The 23,275-nt window shown below is 46.2% G+C and overlaps 1 protein-coding gene across 4 annotated transcripts in view; it reads left to right on the top strand.

Annotated features, from left to right (window-relative positions):
• The window catches only part of SIPA1L1 (signal induced proliferation associated 1 like 1), a 134,526-nt gene that overhangs the window by 65,023 nt on the left and 46,228 nt on the right, over positions 1–23,275 (top strand). For all 4 annotated transcript variants that reach the window (XM_047736590.1, XM_047736591.1, XM_047736593.1 and 1 more), the window contains exons 9-10: positions 5,562–5,831; positions 20,796–20,945. In XM_047736590.1, coding sequence (XP_047592546.1) covers positions 5,562–5,831; positions 20,796–20,945 — 420 coding nt within the window. The remainder of the gene's footprint in view (positions 1–5,561; positions 5,832–20,795; positions 20,946–23,275) is intronic.

Raw genomic sequence — 23,275 nt, 5'->3', positions numbered from 1 at the left:
TCACTTCAGAATCCAACCTCTTAACTACTACTTAGTGGGCTTGGGGCACAAATCCTTTTTTTTTTTTTTTTTTTTTAATATACCAGCATAAGCAGGGATCTGCTGGTACGTTGGCTTTCTGCTGAAGAACAGAACCTCGATTTGTAGCCTTTGCTGCTGCCCGTGTGCCAGTACTGCTTCTGGGGTCGATCTCCAGCTCCCGGCGTGACAGTGCCGGACTCAGTTGGGATAGATACTCCCAGTCTGCTCTTGCAAACCAGGACAGACTGGCTCCTGCACACCTCCGAATGAGCGAGCCGCGTTCATCTCCATTTTCCAGCACTGCTGCTGAGACACCCGTTGGTGCTCTCTGGGCCAGTGGAGCCTGGCAGTGACGCAACAGAAAGGCTTTAGGAACCTGCCCCCATTAGGGCGGGGACTGAGAGGCTGGGATGCAGGCTGGGTGCCCCGCACAGCCCCAATCCTGGGAGGCACACTCTGCCTTTCCCACGACAGTTTCCATCTGAAAAGCCCCAGTCACACTTTCTGGGCAGGTGTGAAATGGTGCTTGGATGACTTTTGGGGGACTGGAAACTCTCCTCTCTCCCTTTCCTCCTTTAGAAACAATTTCAAAGGAACATTGGAAGCATGAACACCTTTTGCTGTAATTTTCAACGAAATAAGATAATGCTCTTCTGTCATTTTTCTCTCCTCCACACTTCACACTCCCACTGCTGTTTTCCTAGCAGCTGATTACTCTGTTCTTTGACGAGTCACTCTCTTTGTCAGCTGTTTCTGCCGCTCCAGCATGAGGGAATGGGCCTCCTCCAGGCCCTATGTCCCACAGTCCCTCAGCGGCCTGCTTCCCGGGGTGCCAGGGTCCTGAGAGGTCACAGGCACCCAGCGTGCTGACTGGACATACATGCGGACACCCATGTGTGTTCACATGGGAGAGTCCTTGGTTTTAGAAAGGCAGGTTTTTTGTTTTAATGAAAAGAACAGTTTAACAGCAACTTGGGGCTTCAATCATAAAAGTGAACTAGGGCTCTTTTCCCTGTTTTTAGGACATAAGCAGATCCTCTTATGTACTGCTTTCATGCTAAAGTTGTTTTTAAGAGACAAAAGGACAAGGGAAGTAAAATCCCTGAGCCCCTGCTACGTATGGGGCATTAAAAATAAATAAATAAAGTCAAGTCATCCATTTCCATTAAAACGAGAAGGAGGAGGTGTGGAGAGATTCCGTCACTGCGCAGTGGGCGAGCAGGACGAGCGAGAACGCGCACCCGCTGGAGGCCCTCCTGCAGCCTCCGTCAGGAAGTTTCCCGGGGAGGGAGATGTCCAGCATCAGGAGGGGCCCCTCACCCCCTGCCCAACCCTGACTCTAGAGTGCTGGAGTGTGTGACCCCCATGTATTTGTTGGTGTCTGCGACCTCTGAATCCTCATGAACCGAGCTTTTGGCAAGATGAAAAACACCCCACTAGCTATTTCACCGACATGAAATCATGAGGTTCTGAGTGGTGGTGCACAGAGATGGTGGACTTTTCTTCTGTTGAGGGCCACAAGCCTACAGCCTCTGAAGAAAGCAATCAGGGACCATTCAGAGGAAGAGCTAAAAACGAACAGTTACATAAAAGGACCAAATTACTTTGTAAGTAGAACAGATCACAGAGTTTTGTCTTCATTTTAAAACACAAGTATTCAAAATGCAAAAGCGTGCTGCTTTGGAACCAGAAGGGCTGTGAGAGTTCATTGGTTCAGATCGCTCATCCTTTCAGGCAGAGAGCTTTGGTGCAAAGAAGTTAGGTGTTTTATCCAAACCCAAATCACATGGCCTATTAGGACCCCAGCGGTCCTCAGACATCTGAGTTGGTTGCTTCCGGCAGTGTTGAGATGATCTGTTGGGTGTGCTGTACAGTGGTTCCTCTTACCTGCATTCCTATTGTTGAGAGGAAAAAGGAGAAAACGATGAATCATCAGAACCTAAAGGAGGAAGACTAAGAAGGCTGAGAAAAGAGACTGGGGACAAGGAGTGGCTCTTCAACCAGCAGGCTTCAGTGTGTAGCCATGTGTCTCTTGGGCCTGAAATCGTAATTCCAGTGCCCATCGCTCCTCAGAGATTCAGTCTCCTCAGAGACTGTTGAGTTTTCCATTTTGTTGTCGACTGTGCCAAGTGAAGCGAGTAGTCCCTGGAAAGGAAGAAGGCTGGGGACTTGGCGTGGATGTAGCCTTTAGTTAGTGATGAAGGCCAGTGTCCATGTAGATTAATTGTGCGAGTTCAGATCCTGGCTGGGCCATCTCGGGCAGATTCATCTCTCCAGGCCTCCGTTTCCTCATCTAAGAAAGTGGGGATAACGATAGCACCTACTTCAGAGCCATGGTGGTGCCACGAGATCAGCTCCTGGCCCGTCAGGGTTCACTGCTATTCAACACTGCGTTTTCTTGAATGACATAATAAAAATCTTTCTATTAATTTTCATGTGTCACTAGAAATCAGCTCTTATCTTTGTTCTTCAGTGTACAGCCCACTTCCTGACTCCATGTATCATTCTTATATTTTCGGAGCTAAGTCAGTGATGGGAAGCAGGTGTGGGGGCTGTCCCATCCCGGACGGCAGTGAGCCGTGGTGAGTTAGCTGAAGTTTAAGATTGCGGACCCACTGTTTCTCGTTCTCTACGAATGAGCCTTCTCTCCCTGCTTAGGCTTTCTCATACTGCATCCTGTTATCATCGACTGTGCAGGAGGTTTCTCACTACACGTTAGAGGTGGTGGAAGCAAGATACAGACGAAGAAGACCAAGTCTTGGGGTACCGGGGTCTTTTAACTGGTTTTAGTATGAAATGTTATGTAGCTTAAAAGACTATTTCAAAGAGTTTTTGAACTAGAAGAGAGTCCAGCAATCACCAATTCCAAATCTTTCATTTCCCAATCTTTCATTTCCCAAAGAAGCTAAGGCCCCAGGGATGAAAGCAGCTTGTCTGTTTCAGAATACGTTACACTGGTTTCTGTTACCAGGAGGCAGCCTGTACCTGTAAGGTGCATGTAGAGTGCCGCGGAGTTAAAACCCAGCAAGAGAATCTGTCAGAGGGTGGGGTGTGCTGAAGGGAAGACATGGCCCACGGGAACATTTTTGAAAAGTTGGTGCCCAAAATACACGACAGCAATGTTCTGTACGTGTGCTGGTTGCCAGCACCCAACAGAAAAAGAGAAGATATGTATACGTCTTTGCTGTGTAAGTGATACGACACTTTGGATTTACAAGTTAAGACAGACCACTGCGGGGGGGAAGCAGAAGCTAGTCTTGATTTTGACGTGGAGGGAAATTTTCCCAGGGATCACTGCAAGTTTTTATTACTGCCCCTTCTGCAAGCTGCAACATTCTTGCCTTACATTTATAGACCCGGAGCACAAGTTACTGTGTCATATGCCGTATTTGGTCAGAAATGGAAGACTTCAAACTGTACTACAGTGATAGCTCTTTTAAGAACCAAAAAGGTATCGCAGCTTTTTTGTCAGAACGATCAGGATCAAAGCTAGAAATTACGTCCAAGCCTGAAGTGACAGTCCCTCCTATCAGAGGAAAAGTTTATTACATAAGAAGTCACGAGCTGCTGAAAGTGTTGGATGTGCCGCAAAGTAGTGTTCTGCACACCGCAGGTTGTAACTCCAAAGTAGATCGTGAAATCCATTTAGGGAGCTGCATTCAGTGTGTTTCTTTAATGAAGGGGATTAACACGAAATACAGCTGAGTGGAAGGGTGTGAGTGTGAGTGTGTGTGTATGTGCATATAGCCGAGTGGAAGGGTGTGTGTGTGAATGAGTGTGTGTGTGTGTATACAGCCGAGTGGAAGGGTGTGTGTGAGTGTGTGTGTGGCTGGGCTGCATCACGTTGTAAAATGTATTTCTTACTGGGCTCATGGTCCCAAAGGTTTGAAAACCACGGTCCTTACTGCTTCTAAGGAGTGCAGCGGAGCCTTGGGCAGAGAGTCAGATTAAGGTTGATTTAGGCTTTTAGGGAATCAGGAAGAGTGGTAAGAAAACTCTGAGAAGAGGTGCCTGTTGGAGACTGGGGCTGAGACTGAGCAGGCAAGGACCCCAGCAAGTGCATGCACCTCAGAAGCAGCCCTTCTTAAAATCCGCGTCTCACGGAGGTGTGCAAGAGGGCGCACGGTGGCGTAGATGTTGGAAATGCCAGGAGTCCTACCTGAGACACATAAACAAGGTCCCGATGCAGTGACACCCTCCACTGTGCTTATTCAACCAACACAAGCCCGTTTCCCAAATCAAGACCCAGCCTCTGGCCCTGTGCTGTGCCGTGCGGAGCCACAAGTCGTCCATGGCTAAGGGGACTAGTCCGAAGTAAGAAGTGCTGTACGTGTACAGTACACACCGAATATGCATGTGCATCATCTCCTTGTTGAGTTTTTATATTGATTTTCTTGCTTACATGTTCAAATGACAGCATCTTAGATATATTAGACTAAATAAAATAGTAAAATAATTTCACCGTTCCCTTTGACTTTTTTCATGTGGCTCCTAGCTCGTGTTGTCTCTAGTGGACAGCACTGTTAGGACTCTCCTTCCTCTGTCTCTGAAGTGTTTCATAATCAGCTTTAACCCTTCCTTGAAATGTAGTAACCCTTCCTTTCCCCCTGCTGCTCAAGCTTTGAAATTCCTTTACGCAAGGAAGTCTTTCTTTTTTTTGCTTAGTACACAGTTTGAGTTAATGCCTTAGTGGGCATAGGGTTTTCTCAGTAATTTGTCTTTCAGTGAAGTTAATAATAGACTGAACATTCCTTGGTTGTTTGAGTAAAGAGAATGGAGAGTGGGTTCCACATTTCCTAAGGTTTGGGGGGTCGGGACAGTAGCACCAGAAAAAGGGCTAAAGCAACAGAAGGACATTTGGGCCTGACATCAGTTTCACTCAGGCTGCTCCCTGGGGCCAGCCCTGCTTTCCGTGCTGTGGGAGATTTTTGGCTTGGGGTAGTCAGGGGTAGGGGCAGTGAGAGGAGTCTGATTTCAGATTATGCTTTGTTCCCTGGTGATTTGATAATTGCAAAATTTCTATAATTGGGTTTTTGTTTTTTCCTTCTGAACTAAATTTGGCTCTCATTTTGGATTTTGAAATTTATCCCCCCCTTAATTTTTTTACTGTTAAGATCCCAAACAAATTCAGTACCTTTTTAGATCCCCAGTCATGATATTGAGTGAAGGGTGCATAGAGCTGACTGCTTGCTTCTTCTGAGGCCTGGTCTTGGGGTTCTGCTGCCTTGCCCTGCCGGCCTGGCAGCCTTCCCTGCTCAGGCCTCAGGACTGACTCTGCTCCTACCGGCTCCCTCTGCTCCCTGGGATGACTCTGGGTCTCACTGTTTTTTCAAGACTCCATCGGTGAGACTGAGCAAGGGAAAATACACCAGTGTAATATACTTCTGGGGTTCTGGTTTTTGAAAGGACAGTAATGATTAAAAGATAGTTTGAAACAAAGGATGAAGTATTTGATCCACTTTCACTGTTAATGAGAAGCAGTGTGATTCCACTCACAAGAACAACAATATTAATTTTTCTTCTTTCTGTGCTCTCACTAGGAGCTGCTCAGAAACCTACCGTATGCCAGTGATGGAATACAAGATGAATGAAGGGGTTTCCTACGAATTCAAGTTTCCCTTTCGAAATAATAACAAATGGCAGAGGAATGCCAACAAGGGGACTCATTCACCTCAAGTCCCCTCCCAGGTGCAGAGTCCCATGACCTCGAGGCTGAACGCTGGGAAAGGAGATGGAAAGATGCCTCCTCCGGAGAGAGCTGCCAACATCCCTCGAAGCATCTCCAGTGATGGGCGCCCACTGGAGCGGCGGTGAGTGTGCCTCCAGACGTTCGCTCTGCATCTTGGCCCCAGAGATGCAGAGCACTAAACCCACAAGCACTAACTGTAGTTCTTTTCATATTGTACTAGAAATCCGGAATTGTGGGGCACCTGGGTGGCCCAGTCAGTTAAACATCCAGCTCTTGATTTTGGCTCAGGTCACCATCTCAGGGTTGTGAGATCGAGCCCCACATTGGTTTCACACTGGGCATGGAGCCTGCTTAAGATTCTCCCTCTCCCTCTCTCCCCTTCCTCCTCTCTAAAAAGAAGGAAGAAAAAAGAAATCAGGAATTAAAATAGAAACAGGTGTGTGCCCTGGTGGCTTTCAAAGCATGGTGGCATTCTAAAGCCGTAAGGATGAGTGAGGATACATTCCAGCAAAGCATTCAGCTCTGAGCAGTGAATCTGTGCTTTGTGCTCTCACTTCCATGTGACAGCAGCAGAAACGGTCACTGCACACTTAGTGGCAACAGGGGTTAGAAGTTGGCAGACTCCTTGAGGGGACATTGGCCATATTATCATCTTTCACAGTCTTTGTCTTTTGGGGAGAAGTGATATGATAGTAGCAAATGATTGCAGGTTTTTGACTGTATGTGTGTCACTTTGTTAATAAAGATTGTAAAAATTTTAAACAATAGCACTGTAAATGACCTATGCCAACAAGGGAGACAGTTGAATTCAGTAAGCTGATAGTCACGCGCTAGAAGCCAACTTCTCTCTGTACACTTTCCTTTCTGCATCACTTCTACTTGTCTTGATCATGTCTCAGAATGTTTTTGTGGCCCCCATGCTGGAGAGGGGTCAGGAATCCCCGGAGCTGGGGAGAGATCTCTGTTCCAAGAGCTCTGCGGGGCAGAAGGAAGGTGGAGCCAAAATCTGAGTCTAGGCCAATGGAGCAGCAGAAACAGGGTGCCCCCAGCATTGCTTAAGTAGCCATTGATTGGTTCAGACTGGGAGCAGAAAGCTGGAGGCTTTAAAAACCACACTGTGACATTTCTTATCTTAGTCTAACTATTGTACCTTTATGTGTTTTGTGCGCTATTGCATAAAACATTGTCACTTAACTAGCTCAGAAATATTTGAGTATCGTGTAGAAATAATTTATAGACAACAATGACAAAAAACTAGCTGTCTTTCTAAACTTCCTCACTTAGTCCTGGAGATCTGCTTACAGAGCTTCACCAGTCACCACGATAAAAGATGCTTCCCAAAGTGGCTACTTTCCCATCTGGACTCCTCTTGTTTTCATCATTTTCGAGGAGGAAAACATCCAGGAGATCTCTGAATAAACTCTTTGTTCTCCACATTCCAGACTTGGCTCTCCCTGAGGTGTGTGTGAGCTGGAATTCATGATTTGGCCCACATTTTGAAAGATGAACTGCAGGAACTGATTGGAGAAGGACCTTTTCAATGCTATTTTCTTTCTCTTTCAAGACAATCAATGAGACTTTTACAAGTTAAATGGTTTTGTGTGGTTTTCTTTATACAGTATGCCGTATAATAACAGAACAGGATATATTTTGATTCCATGCTGAATTTAGTTTCTGCAACAGAAACTGAAGCCTGTTGCTGAACGTCCTGACCTCAAAAGTGGAAATATTTTTTGTAGCTAATTGTCACCTTATGATGCAGGCAGATTTCAGTGCTAGAGAATGCATCAGCTCCCTTATTTCCAGAGGGAGCTCTCTGGCTTCGAGAGGTGATTACTGAGGGCACTTGTGTCTGCCCTTCACCTTGACCACTCCCTGTCCCCCACCCCTGGGGGAAGGGGAGTCCGAGCGCTGTCCCTGAAGACCATCAGAGTAGCCCTGGGGCCCTCCACGCTTTTCAGATGAAAGTGGCAGGAGCGAGGGTGCCCGTGGTTTTCAGAGAAATTTAACCTCCCCTCAATTAAAACTTCTTAGTTTCAGGTATCTTCAGAACACTGGGCTGATATCTTGTATCTTAACAAGGAGGGTTTATGTGACCTGTGAAGTCTCCGCTGTATATATGCAGGACATTCGGATTATTTGACTCCCCTTCCTTTAGAAAGATGTGGCGGTTTGATAGTCGTCTTCTGTGGAGTCTTAAGAGTTCACTTTCCTAATCCGTCATCGCTCATTTTCAGTAATACATTATTTCTCTTTTTAAGTTTTTAACTTGGAGTCACAAATAGAAGGTGCTCTCTAAGAACTTTTGTTTTGCTATTGTTTCAAGGATAATCCGATAGAGAACAGACATGACATTCATCAGGAATACTTCCTGAGTCCTCCATGAATCCCCAGGTTCGTAAATTTACCTGGAAGTATCATTTTCTTCTTGAAATGTAGTAAATTGTTACCGGAAGGCATCCCCTCATGGTGTTACTGAGAATGGAACACCTTCCTGAAATGCGGAAGGCGGGCTCCTGGCTGCCGGACTTTCCTCATCCATTCGGCCTTCCCCTTCCTGCTGGTCCTGCCCTCGGCGTCATTTGCATTTGTACCTGGGCAGTCTGTAAAGTGTGACTCCTTTCAGATGAGTCGCAGGTGGTCAAAATAAATGCCAGCCTCTGCCATACCTTGAATCTTGCCTTATTGATCATGGCCTGAGCCTAATACTGAGAACAAAGTACTGCCTTTACTTAATTTTCATTCCATTTGTTTTCCTCCCCAACACGAGGCAAGTCGTACTGAACTGTAGAGAAACCAGCTGTATTTAAGCTGAAGCCAGTAGCCCTCTCATGTGTGCCCTGCCCACATTTGCTACACAGATCTGCCTGCTTCCTTCACGGTGGCTGGTTCCAGCCTGGTTCACTTTCGATGAAAACACCAATTACTGCTTGTAGAAGCCTAGTTTTCCTTGCATTTTTATGAAAGATCCCAGACTTTAAGGTCATTAGGAAGATTTTTTTTAATCCTTGTGGAACAGATTTTTCCTTTTTCCTTTAATACCAAGGGCATGATTTTTATAACATACCAAAATGTGTTGGTGTTTAAAGTTCCTAATAAGAATTATTTCACTGAATTGTGTTCTGAATACATTGTTGAGAGAAACTGATGCAGTACAAACAGAGGGTCCATTTGCCATCCAAATAGACTCAAGTCTAATTCTGTTTGGCTTTAATATATGAGCTTTATGCACTCCAGGTGGCCTTTTGAGTACAGAATTTTATAGCATTTGTGGGAGTAGTATTTATTAACAGAATTAATATTTACTCAACAAAAATAGGTAATATGACTCAAAAATATCACTATTTTGGCCTCAGATTTATCTAGAGTGTAAGGGTAGAATTGGAACTGAAATATCTACCGTAGCACATTGAACTTACTGCATTACTGTGCTTAAACATAGTGTGGGACCAGTCATAAAGCCCTGATGCGTGTTAATGTATTTCAGGAGCTTTGCCATAGAACAGGCATCTTAGCATAAGGAATTTTGCTTTCTCTTTTTTTTTTTTTTAGTCGAAGCATCACCAGCCTTTATGCAAATATTTGGTGTTGGAACTTAACCAGCTTTGGTACTTTTAAGTCGTGCCTGGATGCCACTGTTCCCTGCATCCCCTGCTTTTAGCTCTGAGCAGCTGGGGGGAGTCCTTCCCCACTTGGGAGGTTAAGGCTGGCTGCGTGCAGCCTCCCATGCCCCTTCAGCAGACACCAGCCCCCCACAAAGGGCATGACGGTCATGTGCCTGCTCAGTCTGTGTCCTTAAGGAGATGCTGAATTTATTTCAGCAGTCCCACACCAGTCTTCACTGTCATTTTCTGCTTTGACATAAGGCAAGCGCCCATTTGATCCATCAGCGGTGGTTAGACGGTTCAGGACTTGCATGTTCCAAGTGCCGTCTCCCTGGATCGTAGTTGTTTGGCTTGAGTTGAGGACCCTGAAACCCTAGAACTTGAGAGTGTCACTGTCGCTCCATCTACATCCCTGCCCTCTATGTTTCTAGAGCTATGGCCCCCAGATGCGGCAGTCTTCAGTTCATCCGACACCATTAGCTGCTCCCGCTTTCAGACTCCTTTTCTCTGTCTTCCAAAACTTCGCTCCTGGTTTTTTGTTTGTTTATTTTGTTTCTTTTTTTTTTTTTTTTTTTTTTTTGGTCAGCTATTTGCACCTGTCTAATTGCTTCCCCAAACTGTGTGTCCTCCAAGACTCCTTCCTCCCATGGTGTGCAGTGCCTCAGGGCGGGCACATTTATCTCCGCCGCATCCCCGGTGTGCAGGCAGTTCCTCAGTAGTGTAGCTGTGCCTTGACCTCCTTTTCACTGTTCATATCTGTTTGCCTGAGGACGAGCTGAGTCTGCCCTTGAAGGTCACGCCAGTGTCTCCTCCTCACAAGCCCCAGAGGCCTACAGCCAAGGCCTGTAGCTGCGCCCCTGCTCATCCATTCCGTCCTCTTTCTCACATGTCACCAGACGTGGTGAACGGCTGTGCCGGGGCCACAGGTATCCAGGACAGGGCTAGGATTCCTAATCACTGTCCTCTCCACCCTGCGCCCCATCCCACGCCCATCCAGGTAGGAGTCCCGAACTTCTCTGAGCTCTTGGTTTTCGAGCTTCCCCAGTCATCGTCACAGGGGTGTCAGGTCACACTGGGACTATTCTGGCCCAGACCACGTTGCAGACTTAGGGGGGCGGGCAGGCGGATAGAAGTGGAGGCCCCCCTAATCTCAGCCTTCTGCTAGCCATCAGTGCGAGTCCATCTGCCTGGGAGCCCTGGCTTAGCTGGCTTGCGCCGTCCACCTGCCACCCCAGGCTCTGGGCTCTGAAGGACTGCGTGGCTGGGTTTTCTTTCCTTGATGCCTTGATGTGAGTGGCCCTGCTCGGACTGCCCTTCTGCTCCCTGTTTCTGCAGCTTAACAACTGGTCCTTCACAGAACCGATATTCCAGCTGACCCTTGAACAACGTGGGTTTGGACTGCATGTGTCCACTTGTGTGTGGGGTTTTTTTTCACAGCGCAGTGCTGTGAATGTATTTTACTAACATTTCCTTTCTCTGCTTACTTGACTGCAAGAATATGGTATATAATATATACAACATAGAACACATATGTTAATCAGCTGTTACCAGTAAGGCTTTGGGTCATGAGGCAGCTCTTAGTAAAGTTTTGGGGGTGCCTAAAGTTATACATGGATTTTCATGTGCTTTAGGGGTCAGCACCTCTAATGCTCACACTGTTCAAGGGTCAGCTGTATATTTCATTGTAGTCCTATTTGGCAATATTGCCAGTTTTAGCCTGTCTTATTCATCATTGTATCCCAAGGATTAATTATAAATTCTGGCATTGTCATGGGCCCACAATCAATTTTTTAAAACTTTATTTAGTAATTAAACCAATAAACAAAAGAACTTACTTAAAGAAGTAGTAGGAACAGAAGTAAATCAATTCAGAAGAAAGTACGTTTTTTTACTTTTACATTTTTTTTTTCATTTTTTTGCTCTTCTTTATTGTGGTGTAATATATATGACCTGAAATGTACCACTTTGGCAGTTTTTACGTGTAGAGTCCTATGGCTCTGGGAGCATTCACTATTGTGCCAGCCTCCCACTGTCCCATCTCCAGAACCTCTTCAACCTGGCAGAACGGAGACTGTCCCCATTAAACAGTCATTTACCATCCCTCCCTGCACCCCTCCGCACCCTTCGTGACCACCATTCTATTTTCTGTGTCTGTGACTTCTGTTTCTTATATAAATGAAATCATAAAATACTCGCCTTTCAGGCCCTTCAGGACTGGTTGTTTCACTTTAACATAGTGCCTTCGAGGTTCACCTGTGTGGGGATTCTGGCCTGTGTTAGTGCAGGCTGCTGTAGCAAAACTCCATTGCCACGTGGCTTAAATAGCAGACATTGATTTCTCGAAGCTCTGGGGGCTGGGAATGCCAATGTCAGGTGCCCGCAGCTGCGGTTTCTGATGAGGACCCTCTTCCCAACTGTGGACAGCAGCCTTCCCACCATACCCTCACGTGGCAGAGAGGGAAGCTTCGGTTTCTCGTTTTCTCCTTACAAGGGTACTGATACCGTTGTGGGGGCTACGCTTTCATGACCTTGTCTATGACCAGTCACCACCTCCCCCAAAGGCTCCCTTCCTAATATCATTACAATGGGGGTTAGGGCTTCAGCACATGGATTTGGTAGCAGTTGGCGGGCGGGGGACACACATTCAGTCCATGACACTTCCTTCCGAACCTGAATAATTTTCCTTTCCGTGTAGATACCACATTCTGTTTATCCATTCATCCTTCAGGGAGCACTTGGCAAATCAGTTCATTTTTATAAAAATTAAAAGATCAGTGGAACTGAAGCATTCGGTAGTCTGACAAAGCTATAGAATTAAAGCTAGATTTAGGTAGAATTCCTTGATTTTTGTTGGCTTAGTTTTAAATACTCCTATTTTAAAAGTATATTGCGAGTAAAGCTGTCTCAGACTGACTCAGAGTGAAGTGTGAGTTGTTCTTGATTGAATTTCCTATGAAGCTTTCCGTTTAGCAGAAACCGAATTATAGTTGTATTTATGGCCAAGAGGAGGAAAAGCAGAGGACCATGTTTGATGTAAACTCACTGGGCTTTTTTTTTTTTTTTTAAGATTTTATTTATTTATTTGACAGATCACAAGTAGGCAGAGAGGCAGGCAGAGAGAGAGGGGGAAGCAGGCTCCCTGCTGAGCAGAGAGCCCGATGTGGGACTCGATCCCAGGACCCTAAGATCATGACCTGAGCCGAAGGCAGAGGCTTTAACCTACTGAGCCACCCAGGCGCCCCTCACTGGGCTCTTAATGCTGCTTTTCCAGACAGAGCTTCATTGTGGGGGCGAGGGGGGCTGTTGAGCGGGGACGGAGCAGATAATGTTCCGCTGGAGCACTTTTGGGCTGTGGTGGCTCGGCCAGCCTGGGCCGGTGAATCTGTCTGCAGCCTAATCCAGGCCAGGCGTGTGGTGGATCAGTGTGTTTTCACAGGCACGTTGTATTATCTTTAGTGACGGTGTCATGGGTCACTTCGGTGAGACAGAGGATGAGTTCAGGAGGCCTGCTGTGCTGAAAGCAGTCCTGATGAGCTGTGCATTTGCAGGAAGTATAGGAAATTCTGGCAGACCCATCCATGCAAATTAGAATGACCTTCAAGAGGATCTGATGAAGCAGTTGTGTTCTGGGGAGAGCCGTAAGGGGGCATGTGACCATGCTGCTCTGTGTGTCACAAAGGAACTTTACTCCTGTGAGTGCCCAGCAGCAGGGTCTTACCCTCCAACCCAGCGCTGGGGGGCTGCTACCATAGGACTGCCTGAGGAGTCCTGGCCCGGCCATACCCTATGGGAGGCTCTACAGAGGCCCACGATGGCCCTGAGGCTTCCTCCGCCCCTACATGCGTGTGCGTTACACACACACACATACACACACACACACACACACAACATGGGGATGGCCTTTCTAGAAGTCACATCTAACATATGTCCTGCTGTCACCCTCCTCCTCGTGGAGAAGTTAGGCCTTTGCCTGATGAAGGCACATCAACTACATGAATACATTTCTCAAGAATTTAAATAACTCACGGGGGAGAAAAGTACATTCTGCTGCCTTATATTTGAAACCACTGACATTTTTCTTTAAGATCTGTTGATTGCACTGTACATATATACATATATATATATATAAACTTGTAGAAATTAGTTATAATGAAGACAAATGAGCCACCAAACCCACTGCCACAATCATCTGTGTGAAATTTTCCCCTAGGCCTTTTTTGTTCAGGGTCCTGGATAATGAACGGTCTAAGGTCAGCTTCCACTTGTGAGAATCACCCGGTATGGTTATAGAGTGGCCGTTTGGGATCTGCCTGTCGTTAAAGTGCTTACTGAGAAAAGTGGATTTGATTTCCTTTTTATTTGCAGGACCAGTTGCTATGTATCATTAGATGGGGAGAGGGTCCTTAGGACTGGTCTTTTTTTTTTTTTTTTTTTTTAATATTTTATTTATTTATTTGAGAGAGAGAGAGAGAGACAGTGAGAGAGAGCATGAGCGAGGAGAAGGTCAGAGGGAGAAGCAGACTCCCCGTGGAGCTGGGAGCCTGATGCGGGACTCGATCCCGGGACTCCAGGATCATGACCTGAGCCAAAGGCAGTCGCTTAACCAACTGAGCCACCCAGGCGCCCCTTAGGACTGGTCTTAAGAGCTGAGGTGCTCTCTCACTTGAGAGTGTGTGTTTCTGCGTGTTGGGTGTATTTGGGCTGGGTGCTGGGTGCTCGGCGGTGGCTATACCGCAAGAGGGCTCGTGAGACCCTGTTTCGGGCCATGTAAAGACTGCCCTGGGCCACTGGCTCTGGAGCTGCAGGCTCATTTTAAGGAGCGCAGTACAAACACATAAGGAGGGATGATAGGGAAGGGGCTCATTCCTGTACCTATGGCCTGCTTCCAGGTCTATGCTGGAGTTCACTGGCCCCTACAGTCCCCACTCTGGAGAGACTTTGAGCCCAGCCTAGTGAAACAGCCTGGAGTGTCCCAATCTGTCACCTTTTTGTTTGACTCTCTCAGCTTCCCATTATATTTTTTAAAAGGACAGATGATCATAGTGTATGAAATATGCTGAAATAAAAGTAGGGGTGTAGAGATGAAGATGGATTGCAGCCTGGAACCGTGGCAAACAGCAGGTAGTTCAGACTTGGGTACTAGTAGGGTCCAGTGGGAAAGGAAAGGGGATTGTGTGATGGTGTTTTTCTCCCCCAGCTTAGGGGGGGCGGAAGATGAGCAGGGGTTGTGACTGGGAGGATGAGTGGGTCTTGCAGGGTGAGCCTGCAAGGGCTTAAGACCCCCAGGACTGGGGGTCTTGGAGACCCCTGGAGGGGGTTGCCAGTGGGCAGCCACTCTGAGAGGAGGCCAACGTGGTGTGCCATCGTTCAGCTTCTGCTTCCTTTATTCTTGTTTGTAAACTGGGACAGGGAAGGAACTTACTTCGTCTAGTTTTTCTAGTCTTTAAAATTCTAGCATGTCAAATCCAAACAAAAAAATCACTTAGCTTCTCCCAGAAGGATTTGGTTGTGACTTCTTTTCATGAAGGATTGTGGGTATTGGTGGAGGGTAGGACTAATCGAAGAAGCTAGTGTTTGTGGTGGGCTAATGGATCCTCACCTGTCTGTATCTTCCTCAGATTTGACTGTTTAAGGTCAGCTCGGGACATACCACTACTTTGCTACAGAAGCTTCTGTGCATCCCTGTTACTTGACAGAGAAGGGTTGTGCTTCCTTGGCTCACCACAGGGGGCTCACCCTGCAAGACCCACTCATCCTCCCAGTCACAACCCCTGCTCATCTTCCACCAAAGATAGTGCTCTCACCTAACTCATGGCGGCCACACACACCCGCACTCCCCTGTTTCCCAACTCCTGACTTCTATGGAAATCCTTGGCTTCCTACAAGACCTATTCTGGATACATTTCTTCATAAAGCTTCCTTTCTCCTAGTTTTCGCAGTAAGAGTTGACTTCTAACCTGCCTGAGCCCCCTTACACCCTATGTGTTCTGCTCTCATACCATTTACATTTTATTTGTGTTTTATTTAAAAACTCTAAGTAGGTAGTATTGAGTTCATCTTCTGTGCCAGGCTCTATTCACAGTCCCTTGTGTGAGTTTTCTCAGTTTACCCAGCAGCCCAGGACCTTGGTTGCCGTTTCCCTCTTTTTTCAAACACTGGATGCCCAGGGATTGAGAGATGAGATAATTAGCATAGAGTGATAGCAGGCCAGTAGTGGAGCTGGGGTTAGCATCAAAGCCATCGGCCTCCATAGCCTCTAGCGCCATGCTACAGGAGCGAAATCTAGCACCGTACATAGACCCGAGCTCAAGACAGATGAGCTTGTCAGATGAGTGCATGCGTGTTTGTGTGTTGGGGGGGGCCCCATCGCATGCACTGCAGTCTGGGCCGGCTTCGCGGAGCAGCCTCTGCAGGTGCGCTGAGCCCCACGCTCGCGAGACTCTGTGCTGGGTTCTGTGCTCTGCTGTCCCTGTCTTGACAGTTTGCAGGACTGTTTCAAGAAAGGGGACTCTCTGTTTTTGTTTTGCAACTGAGTCCCATGAATTATGTGGTTGGTCCTGCAAGCAATCCATTTTTATTTTCTGTTCTCTTGAGTCACCCTTAGATAGAAAATTGACTGTTGTCAAGAGGCCCCCATGATGGGCGCCAGGCTGGGAACTTCTAACAGCGTGCCAGCAGCTGTAACGTGATGATTCATTTATCTCAGTGTGACGAATTGCCGTATTTTCCTAACTGTGTAAAGGAGTTATCCCTTGTTGTAGAGTGACCTTGTCACAGGAGGCTCATCAGAACAGGATTTTCATGATCCATTCTGAACAGCTGATATGAACTGCTTGTTCAGAAAGCCAGGGGGTAGCTCTGGTTCACAAAGAACACAGTAGGAAGAGATGAAATGACAGAGGACAAGTGGCTTGAATTAGAATATCTTGTTCAAACTTTGGTCTGGAGATAACACCCAAATTATATTACATTGATCATTTGTGAGATTTTTTTTTTTTTTTTTTTACATAATTCTGGAAGAATCCTGGTTGATCTACATTTCTGAAGACAGATTTTAACTTGGTCCTGTTCCCTGGGTGAATAGCGTTTTAATTGCTAAGTTGTGGTAAAGTGCTGTGCTTAATTATGGACTCAAGTATCTAATTTGTCAGTCATTGGTGCTATTTGAAACCCTCTCTCTTGTTTTTACCATCATTCCACTGTTTGCACTTAGGTTACGGAGGGCCTCGTCTCCTTGGACACATCTAGGCAGTGCTGTCACTTTGGAGTACAAAGCAGGACAGAGAGGCATAATTAAATCTATATGTAACTACTCAGGAAAATGTTTTATCATTAGCCACTCGGATACTAAGAATTCTTTATCCACAAGTTGATAAATTACAATCAGTCATGATCTGAAGAGATCAATTTAATGAGACTCTATTAATGTTAACACTGCGTGTATAGTCCTGTGAGTTGATTTATGGGAAGGGCATGATGGAGTGCAAGAGTTTTACTTTATTAGAAATCTGAGTTTTGTGGGTAAGTCTCTTCTCCGTTTGCCCTGGTATGAGAATGCTTCTGGAAAATGAGGGACTGATTCTGATCTTGGACCATCTCTTCCTTAATGTCCATTCCATTCAATTCTGTTTTCATTGCAGTGAAATGCATTGCATATAAATGAAAAGCTGGTCTTAAGCGGAATCTTGTGGACTCTGGAGGTATTGTCTATCTGGCTGACGATCATGACTTTTTCAGTTGCTGCATTTTTCATGGGATCAGAAAGCCCTGGTGTTTTGTTTCTGCAGAGGGAAGTCATAGGGACCTCCAGAGAACATTTAATTTTAGTTGCTTTAAAAACATTTAGCTATTTCTTGGCTAAATTTAAAAAAAAAAAGTAGGGAAAAGAATCTACCAAAATTAACACTAAAAGGTTTAGACATTTCCTCACAGTGACCGGAACATTCCTGAAAATTCTTACATTCCACAGAATTGAAAAGTCTCACAGCAGCTGAAGGATGTGTTAGTGTGAGTCCTCTAAACCTATTTGGCATTAATGTCCAGATGTCAGAGGCTCGTTGAGACTAAGAGAAAGTAGAAAGATCTCAGTTTCTCTCAAAAGAGAAGAGAAGCGCTAATCTTACACTGACTTCTCAGTGGCACTTGCAAATACAGGGAATGGTGGGGGTGGAGAGAGCCAAGAGGTCAGCGTGCTGGCTTCCTGTGTGAGCCAGTTTGGGGGTCCCCCTTTTCCAGGTGGTGGGGACAGCATGTGGCCCAGCTTAAGTGGCAACCAGCCCCAGGCTCTCTCTGGCAGAAGTGGACTGCCCAGCAGGCAGCACCCCCCGGTCACTGAACGAGGTCTGTTCTCAAACAGTAATTGTGATGGTATCCATTTCAGACTGTTAGAAAAGAATAGTAAGTCATCAGAATAAGAGCTAATTCTGAGAATTCCTTTGCCCACCATACCTACACATCTAGCGTCGTAAAAACATTTGGATGGCATTCCATCGGTTTCTGTTTGTGTGTTCTATGTGTGTGAACAGACAAAACAAAGCCACTATTGAGCCACTATACATGCAGAAGAGGGATGGGAGTGAATGCTGGCCTTCTGGAAATGCTATTTTTTCACTTTGGGATAACTCCAGTAACCAAGTAAAATTTTCTGATACATTTGCCAAATAAAAGAGCTAAGGTTGAGAACTAGCATGAGATACGTTAAATTAATGTACGTTTTGGTGAGCAGAGTAAGCAAAGCAAGCTCTAAATAGAAATGTAAAAGTTACATCTGACTTTTCCTACAGGGTCCGTTGTCACTTCCTTTCGGAAACACAAACATTTGAATATTTACTGTACGTTTAATTCACTGGCATGACTGGTTCAGCCTGAAGAGAGTTGGAGGGTCACAGGCCCCCCAGATGTTGCAGCGGCCCTGACCAGGCGACCACGCTCACACTGTGTCTCCTTTGTTTTCATCTTTCCGTAATACCTCCTCCTCTGTGCAGCAGAAACACAAAGCACGCACAAATGCAGCTCCATCTGAAGTCTGTCTGTGGTACAAGCCTATAAAAGCCAAATTCTTAAGGCAGAAAGCAGTATGGTACCTTGTGCCCTTGGGATCCACACTGCTCCTTAAACCCTACCCAGTCCTCTTTGAAACTTACTTCTCCTGTTCCTCCTCCGCTCCAGCCCCTTTCTGATTATCTCAGAGTAAATAGTGAGAAATCTGGGATATATCTTAATGGAAAAGAATAAAGGGAGGTCAGTTTTATGGTACCCAGCTAAGTCTCTTGATCTCTCTTTATCAAAACATGTTACCCAAAGTAGGCATGAGCCAGTGTTCCAGGGCCCTGCTAGTCCCTGACCCCACTGAGGCTGCCCCACACCTACCCTCTCCCGAGCTGGTATCCTCCTGAGAGCACCAGCCGTGGAGCTAGTATTTCTGTGAGTCTGCGTGGCAAGAACAAGATTGGTGATAATAACCAGGGGAGCTTAGGAACTCTGCCTCTTCTCCCAGCTCCTCATCCCATTCCCCCAAGAGTCGGCATCCTTGGTGTCCTTATTCGCTGCACTGGGCAATGCCTAGAGGAGCCATCATCAGGAAGTTCTCTTGCCGCTGCACGTCAGAGTGAGGATATGCTCGAGAGTGTCTGGGGGTAATTCCACCGTCCCTTTTTCTCACATTTAAGGAGGAACCTTAACTTTGAAGCTGTTCTAATTGCTTTTTAGTAATTATTAATAATAGTCGCCGGTTTTGGCATTTTATTATTAGTGACCGACAGTTTTCCAACTGATGTAGACCCACCATGGCTGTGAACCCCTGGCTGCGGCTTCTGATGTCACTAGGGGCCCTGATCCTGAACCCGCCTTCTGTTCTTCACTTTCTGCACTGCCGATCGGGGCTCTCCTTCATTCAGCAGACGTGTTTGAAGCAACCAGAAATGTAAAGGGAAATAAAGCTCAGGGCTGCCCCTTAAGGAGCGAGTCTGGTTGGGAAGATAGACACACATAAGACTAACCATGCTGACGGATATGCGACAGCGACACAGCAGATGGTGGGGGCCCCCCAGGAAGTTCTGAATAGGCATTCGTGGACCTGATGTTGGAATTAGGTCTCAGAGAAAAAGGATTTTATGTCAGAAAGGGAGACGAGAGGCAGAGAGGACAAGATGAGTAAAAGTATGCACGTGGTAGCTGTGTCTGAGAACAGGGGCACTCCGAACGTGTCCAGGATGTAGGGTGCGCAGAGGTGGCAAAGAGCACAGAGAGAAGGAAGGGCTTAGACAGGATGGTCCAAGGCCTGGAAGAAGGGGCTGGGGATTTGGTCCTCTACTCTGAAGGCAATGGGAAGGCGTGCAGAGCATAGTGCTAGTCCCATAGCTCGGCCTGGTGGAGATAGGAGGAGTGGGGTGGACAGAGCCTAGAAATCAGAAGACCAGTTAGAACAGAGCTGTGCTGCTCCAGGCCAGAGGGAGGGAGCTGGGAGGGCAGTCAGCAGGCTGAAGACCAGTTACCGCCTTAGTCTGTGCAGACCTGCTGCACGCTATCCCAGGAAGCGGAGAAGAGTCGTCCTTCTCTGGGGGACAGCAGTGGCTTAGCAAAGAGCAGTGGATTCACAGTCAGGGGTCCCAGCTTACCGAACCAGTGACTTTGATCCCGCTGCCTCAGCTGTCCCATGGAAATGGCTTGCCTGCTACAGAGTCAGGATCGCAGCCAGCTTTCGCCTCCGAACTAAAATCTCCGTAGTGAGATGGACTTCACGTCCATTCACATGGCCATGTCACCTACTGATGTCCCCGGGGTTACCCTGTCATCCTCTAGAGCAGAGGAGGTAAAGGACACAATCTGTCCTGATGACAGAGCTCCGGTGTCTGTCCCCAGCGCCCTTCAGCAGAGTGAGGAATCTGGGGCACACCTCTACCACACCCTTACATAAATTCACTAGTGCCGATTAAATTCAGTAACTGACACTCCAGGCATTTTTTTATGGGGGTTTTTAGATGGTGATGCTCTACAATCAGCCCCATTTATAAATACTAAATAGCATAATCTGAATATTCATTCCACACTTTGAGTAAGAATATTGGAAAACAAAGACACATACGAAGAGTGCACTAGTCTCACTGTGGTCACACTCTGGAAGAACCAATGTGAGAAACTGGAATTAATTGCTGTGTTAATGTCACTGGAGTTCCATTATCCTTCGCACTGCCGTACTAGGAATTCAGCCCACTGAGTTTTGGCAGCTTTGGGAAGCATACATGTTTCCCCCCCTGTTATTTTTTGACGTCCCCCAACCACATCCCCTTCAAGGCCATTCTCCAGCTGTTCCCTGAGGGAGTCATTTTAAGGGAAGTTTCTTTTGTAGGCTTCCAGCTGGCTTCATTTTCACTACCTCCGCTAAGTGGCTTTCTTTGTCGTGTTTATATGATATTATCCATCATGCACTGCCTTGGGGCTTTCCCTTGGATTGACTTCATATTTTTGGTTTGCGCTCACAGGCTGTCTCCCGGTTCAGACATCTACGTGACGGTCTCCTCCATGGCTCTGGCAAGGTCCCAGCCGTGCCGTAACTCCCCTAGCAACCTGTCTTCATCCAGCGAGACTGGCTCTGGTGGAGGCACTTACAGGCAGAAGTCCATGCCCGAAGGGTAGGTGTGGCCCCCGTTGACGTCACTGTCTTTCTTCCGTAATTCAGACAAGCCTTGATTGATCTACAAAGGAGCAAGAGGGAAAATGTGGTTAATACCCCAGATAGAACTCTATACATGTTTTAATGTCTGGTTAAACTGCTTCTCAGGAAGTTCATCATTCTCTGGCCTCCGAGGGCTCCATGGCAGAGAAATCAGGTTACGTTCATGTCTCCAGTTGTATGCATTGTCTAGTTTCATAGTACAGTAGTTTCATAGTACAGGTTTTGTTTCTTCCTCCGAAGCAAACTCCATAGTACTGGCTAGAGTTGGCGTTGGTGTTGCCGTTGAAGCAGGGGAAATAATCATCCTAGCCAAAACTTAAAATTGCTTTTCTCACACTTTCAAAGTCTTCTGTGACTTCAGCTTGAGAGTTTTGCTCGCTCTTTCTTTCTCTTTCTCTTTCTTTCTTTCTTTCTTTCTTTTTCTTTCTTTCTTTCTTTTTTGGAAAACACCAAACACCCAAAAGTTAACTGTTTGCTTCTGAGAAGACTTAAAAATAAAAGGCTGAGCATACTTGATTTTAGAGGCTACTAAAGAGAAAAACACCACCACGACCACCGGAATGTCTGAAGCTGGGACATAAGTAGCAGCAAAACGTTAACACGGCACACACATGCCCCCTTTGCCTGAGGAAGAGTAAAGGAACCATCGAAGACATCCTGCTGGGCCATCTCTCTGGGAAAGGTGGTAGAGAACCTGGAACTATTTGAAAATCAAATGTGAGGCATTTATAAAAACATGTTTCTATTGAGTTTTCCCTATATATATTTTTAACAAATGCACAATGACTTGGTTACTTTCTTGAGATTTTATCATGTTACAAAATAGTCATACTTACTAAGAATACCTTCATAATGGGTATTTTGTTATAGCATTTTGTTGGTTTTTACAACCATTTAGTGTTGTTGTTGCTAAATATTTATGTTAACAGGAAGTAGGTAATAAACCACCACTCCCTCCGCATCTCAGTGACCCCCGAGGATTCCCCTCGTAGCATATCTAAAATGCACATGTCTTCTTTTAATTACTTCAGTGACAATGAGAAAAAAATGTTAGCTCTTATTCATGAGTTAAAAGGTTGTATGATTTAAGTATTAATATCATACCATACCATGGGCCCAACTAATTATTTGTTGTTTTAATTAGTAGATTTTAAATGGCCTGGTTTGACTTCAAAAATAAGAATTCACTGCATCTTCAGTGTTGGTACAGCAATAAGACATAAACAAGCTAACAGCAGCAAGAGCACTGTTTTCTTGTGACCCTGATACACTCGAAACGTGTACCAGAAATGTAAGCCGAAATCTGAGTGTCTTGGTGAATGTTAGCAACACAGTCCCTGTGCCCATCCTGCAATGTTTTTAATTATTCAACCTGATCTGTAACACCAGCCCTACCGTAGGTGATATTGAGGGTTTTTCCATTATTTGTGAGGTTACCCGGTAATTGTTGACTATACTGCATAACATCTTTTTTCACCTGGGCTGCTCTTTCATAAGAAGGTAATGATACAGTGTTCTCTGGAGCCCGGGCATTTTTGCCTGTACCAGTGATATAGGAGACCGTGCACTGTCTGACTCACGTGCTTGGCCCATGGGCCAGGCTGGATTCTAAAGTTACCCTTATCAAGAGAAAGATGATCTCCTCTACTCTACAGCATAGCCCCGTACATGTAGGTATATACCATTGATGGTGGGGCAGGACTGTATGTGGTCCACGGCAGACTCAGTCCTGCTCAGCTGTAAGAAGCTCAGAAGCATGGGGGTAATACCAGTAGATCAGAGCAGGACACGGTTGTCATCCATAAGTGTAATCTGCTCATTCCTAGTCCTCCCTCTGCTTTAAGGGGCCCGGTATCTGCCTTTCTGCCCCCAGTGCAGAATTCTGAGACTATCCAGATGGGTTGAGAGGTGAAATTTAACAGGGTCACTGATAATGCCTGTTCCACGCAGGTTGGGGGAAGGCACCTGCACAGGTTTAGGATGGCAACAAGAGATAAGTAGAAAGCAACACTGTGAAAAAGACAAAGGGTTCGTTCTTCTCCTTGGAGATTTGTCTTTGGGCTACATGCTTGAGGGCTGTGGAGTCAATGGCCAGAGGCAGGGATGGGCTGAGTGAATGAGGAGCTTGGAGATCGAGTCCAGAAGCATAGTGGAGGGCCCACAGCCCAAAGGCGAGACAGACAGAGACAGGCCACTGTAGCTTCCTTCTAGCACTCTGCTGTGAGGGTGGAAGCTTGTCCCTGAGGACCACTGAGATCAAGAAAGGAAAGTTGTAGAGAAGTTTCC

This window comes from Lutra lutra, chromosome 7 (genome assembly GCF_902655055.1).
Source record: "Lutra lutra chromosome 7, mLutLut1.2, whole genome shotgun sequence".
In the NCBI taxonomy this organism is placed as follows: Eukaryota; Metazoa; Chordata; class Mammalia; order Carnivora; family Mustelidae; genus Lutra; species Lutra lutra.
The sequence above is the reverse complement of the archived record's forward strand: the minus strand, read 5'-3'. Positions and strand labels throughout refer to the sequence as shown.